Source organism: Sinocyclocheilus anshuiensis, unplaced genomic scaffold, assembly GCF_001515605.1.
Source record: "Sinocyclocheilus anshuiensis isolate Anshui unplaced genomic scaffold, SAMN03320099.WGS_v1.1 scaffold928, whole genome shotgun sequence".
Taxonomy (NCBI): Eukaryota; Metazoa; Chordata; class Actinopteri; order Cypriniformes; family Cyprinidae; genus Sinocyclocheilus; species Sinocyclocheilus anshuiensis.
The window spans coordinates 630,221-634,462 of record NW_015552531.1 but is presented as its reverse complement, the minus strand read 5'-3'; the positions used below and the strand labels follow the sequence as shown (position 1 = coordinate 634,462).

The window sequence follows — 4,242 nt, the reverse complement described above, 5'->3', positions numbered from 1 at the left end:
GCTTTCACAACGAAGCACACAGCGTCTTTACGACATGACGGCGGCAACAACAAAACTACAGCGAGAATAAAAGTTACGACTTCTTTCTTTGCGTGAACATTTGGGCGGCGTTATGCAAATCTTCCCACATCGTGACGTAGACATGTGGGGGCGTGTGAGAACGAGCCGTTTTAGGTAGGCTGGCTGACTCAACTTTTATAAGAATATCTCTTTGGATTTGAGACTTTAGTCTTTGCAACTTTACAGATCTTCTTTATGCACCAAGAGCTTGTAACACTCCAAAGAGAAAGGAAAAATTGAAATCGCATCATATGACCCCTTTAAAACGCATGATTTCAGTGTTATAGACATGATAATCAAAACCAAACAGATATTTTTTTATCAGATTATCTGATGTATGAGCTGTAAAGGAACAGCCCTATTCTGGTAAAGGGGGCGGGGAGCAGCAGCTCATTTGCATTTAAAGATACATGCACGAAAACAGGGTGTTTCTGCTTCCTCTCAAAATAGGCATTTTCAAAATGATATAATAAATGATCAGTGGGGTATTTTGAGCTGAAACTTCACAGTCAAATTCTGGGGACACCTGGGACTTGTATTACATATTGTAGAAAGGGGCATAATAGGTCACCTTTAAATGAATCGCGATACATGTTTTGAACAGCAGGGGCCGCTGTGTTTACTGCAAACTCGCTTTCATGCGCAATAGTGGTGAACAACAAGTTGTAGCAAACAGTTTAAAGCACGGCGACGACGAGTGTGGATATTGAGGAAGCCTCATCCAAATCAGAGGTGTGGTGGCATTTTGGCTTTCTGAATAAGACTAAAAATGACAGAGGTGAGGTGCTAACAGATAAAACAAAAACCGTGTGCAAACACTGCAAGAAGACGTTTACATACACTAACAGCACCACAAATATGTTGCAGCACATAAACCGTTACCAAAGTGAAAAATCCAGTCACAGCTGTCTGTAGGCCAAAAGCTATTAGGCCAAACCACACTGACCGAAGGATTTGCAGCCCGCTCAATCCGACGAGTGCGAGAGCTGCGGCGATCACACGGTGCATCGGTGTCTTCATGGCAAAAGATATGAGGCCGTTTTCTTTAGTAGAAAATGAAGGATTTCGGCTTCTGGTGAACACACTGGAACTCAGATACACAATCCCATCACGTCCCCACTTTAGCCAGACTGTCGTGCCAACGCTTTACAGAGAAACAAAATCTAAGGTGGTTGAGACTCGGAATGGCAGACAGCGTGTCAATTACAACCGACAGCTGGACGTCCAGGGCTACCCAGAGTTATCTTACAGTCACAGCCCATTTGATAACCAGCGAGTGGGAGATGGTCAATTTTGTCCTTCAAACTCGCCCTCTGTTTGAAACACACACCGGGGCAAATATTGCTGAAGTTTTAAAATCAGCTGTGAGTGAATGGGGGCTTTAAAAGGCTAACCGTGGAATTGTTGTTGTGACAGACAATGTGAGAAATATGGATGTTGCTGTCAGAGAGGCTGGGCTAGCCCCCCATGTCAGGTGTTTTGCCCACACTTTAAACTTGGCCAGCCAAGCAGGTTTGAGTGTGCCACGAGTGAGCCGTTTGTTGAGCAGAATAAGGCGCACGCTTGCGGCCAAACAGATACTGCTGGATTTTCCAGCGCACAAGTTAATCATAGATGTCCCTACGCGGTGGAACAGCAGTCTGGATATGATCAAACCCTATCTCAAACAGCAAGCGGTTGTGACAGCGACTCTCCTGAGCAATGACGTTCGGCGAAATGTACGTGACATTGATACTTTGGATGGCTCAGACATCCGTGATGCGGAGGACATAGTGACGCTTCTTAAGCCACTGAAAACGGCTACCACTGTGCTGTGTGACTAAAAAAATCCAATGGTGTCTCTCATTGTGCCCTTAAAGCATATGATCAAGCAAAACATGGCATCCAACGAAGAAGACTCCCTCACTGTGAGTAACATGAAGAGAGTTATACTGAACAACCTTTCAGACAGATACGCACTTTGGAGTACAACTACCTGCTGGAGTGCACTGCCTTAGACCCCAGATTCCGGGCTCTGCCACATCTAGAGAAAAACCAGCATGAAGATGTATTCCACAAACTGAAAGAGAAAGCTGTGCTGTTGCAGAACCAGGTATTGTTTCTTTTTTACCTTCTCTTGCTCCAAATTTGTTTATGGATTTTTAATAATTTGTTGATTATTATTGCATATTAAAAAAGTGTTCAAGTTTATCTCTTGTAACTTGTAAGTGTATTGTAATGATACAAATTATAACAAATAATATTAAAATTTTGCCTTTATAACCATGTGAAACTCTTGTCACTATTGTACTATATAATCAGTCTTTTTATTTCTGCTGATGAGGATGAGGGTGAAGAAGGTGCCAGTGGCCACCCCCCTGCAACAGAGGAGCCTCTTGACCAGACAGATAGCACAGGAGCTGAGCAGAAACAACCTCCTCCCAAGAAAACTGCACTGGAGGATCTTCTTGGAGGTTTCGATGAACCAGCTGCAGCTGCACAGCCTATCAATCAGATTGATGCAGAAATGAATAAGTACAGAGCTGAAACATCCATTTCCCTCAACAGCTACCTACTCAAGTGGTGGAAAGAGAATGCTAGGCTGTACCCACTGCTCTTTGGTCTAGCAAAAGCATACCTCTCCCACACCAGCCACCTCAGTCCCTAGTGAAAAGGTTTTTTCATCAGCAGGGGACATTGTAAATGTGCTTATTTGTGTTTTTTTTTTTTTTTTTTGATTTGGATTGTGTTTTAATATTGCAATTTAGTTATGTTAATTGACATAAAATATATTTTTAAGAAATGTGCAGCATTTGTGAAATAATAAAATAATAAAAGGGCACTTGTTCATTTGTAATTTGTCTCAACTCATTTTGTTGAGAAAATCGTAAAAAAAAATCTAATCGTGAGATCAGAATTGTGAATCGAATCAAATCGTGAGTTGAGTCAATCGTCACATCCCTAACGATTAGGCTATTTTTTCTGTATAGAGTGATTTACACTATCAGCAACCCTTGGGATGCATGATATAAATTCATACCATATCGGTTAACAATCCATATTAGAGTCATTTCTTTCTTTCTTTCTTTCTTTCTTTCTTTCTTTCATTATTAAAATTTGCCAGTGTTAACTGATTTTGGAAAATTTAATTGTGCAGGCTCATTTCTTTTTTCACATTTAGATTACTTTTGCCATCAATGCTCACTTAAAGTTAGTCTTTAAAACACAAGTAATTTAATAACACTGTAAAATATAATCTTGATTAAAAACTCAAAATAAATATCCATTTTTAATACTGTACATTATAATGTTGCAATACCTACATTTACTTGTAACAAATTATAAATGAAAATGATTAATTTTAGTTTTGGTGTTTTGTTTAATGTATTTAGACCAGTGCATCTGACCTCAAAATATGATTTCATTTTAATATCGAACATCTTTATTTTTTTGTGTTTTATGACATTGAAAATCATGATAATATTATGTAAATGTAAATAATTTATAGATTTATTGGTGACCCCAGGAAATTTGCAGAGGCCCCTTTGCCCCAGTTGAGAACGTCTCAGGTTACTTGTGTAGAGTAGACACTGCGTCCTCTAGGGGTCGCTATGGGGAACGCCTCGTCATGACCCTTGTCTGAAGCATACATTGAAAAAACACCAACTCGTTGGCCAGCGACAACCGTGACGTCACTACCGGTGCGACTATAGTATAAATAGGCGCCAGGAGCACACATCATTCACTTCTTCGTCTGAAGCTTGCGTCCGCAGCATGGCAAGAAACCTAGAGGACGCAGTGTCTCGTTCCCTACTCAGGGAACCATGGTTACACAAGTAACCTGAGACGTTCCCTTTCATGGGAACTTCGAACTGCGTCCTCTAGGGGTTGCTATGGGGAATGGTATACCCACGCCACCATGCTGAGGGGAGTGCATGCCAGAACCATGGTGAGCACTAAGTACCAACTCTACCATATTGCTATGGGAGTTGCCCCTGGGACGTTAGATGGCTGTCAGTGACGTTATTCCCTACGGCCAAAGGCCTAGGCTACATACCCCAAAAATATTTACTTGTTAGGGCCAGACTCCTGGGCCCGGGTAGAGCTCAAGGCTTGGAATCAGGAATAGATTCCTTTAAAGGGGTCATATGATGCGATTTCAAGTTTTCCTTTCTCTTTGGAGTGTTACAAGCTGATTGTGCA

The 4,242-nt window shown here is 41.4% G+C and overlaps 1 protein-coding gene across 1 annotated transcript in view; it reads left to right on the top strand.

Moving 5' to 3' along the window:
- Nucleotides 1-4,242, top strand: part of LOC107663605 (zinc finger BED domain-containing protein 1-like) — a 13,046-nt gene that overhangs the window by 7,275 nt on the left and 1,529 nt on the right. Inside the window, exons 2-4 of the mRNA XM_016453843.1 lie at nt 744-792; nt 2,012-2,152; nt 2,384-2,665. Coding sequence (XP_016309329.1) covers nt 744-792; nt 2,012-2,152; nt 2,384-2,665 — 472 coding nt within the window. The remainder of the gene's footprint in view (nt 1-743; nt 793-2,011; nt 2,153-2,383; nt 2,666-4,242) is intronic.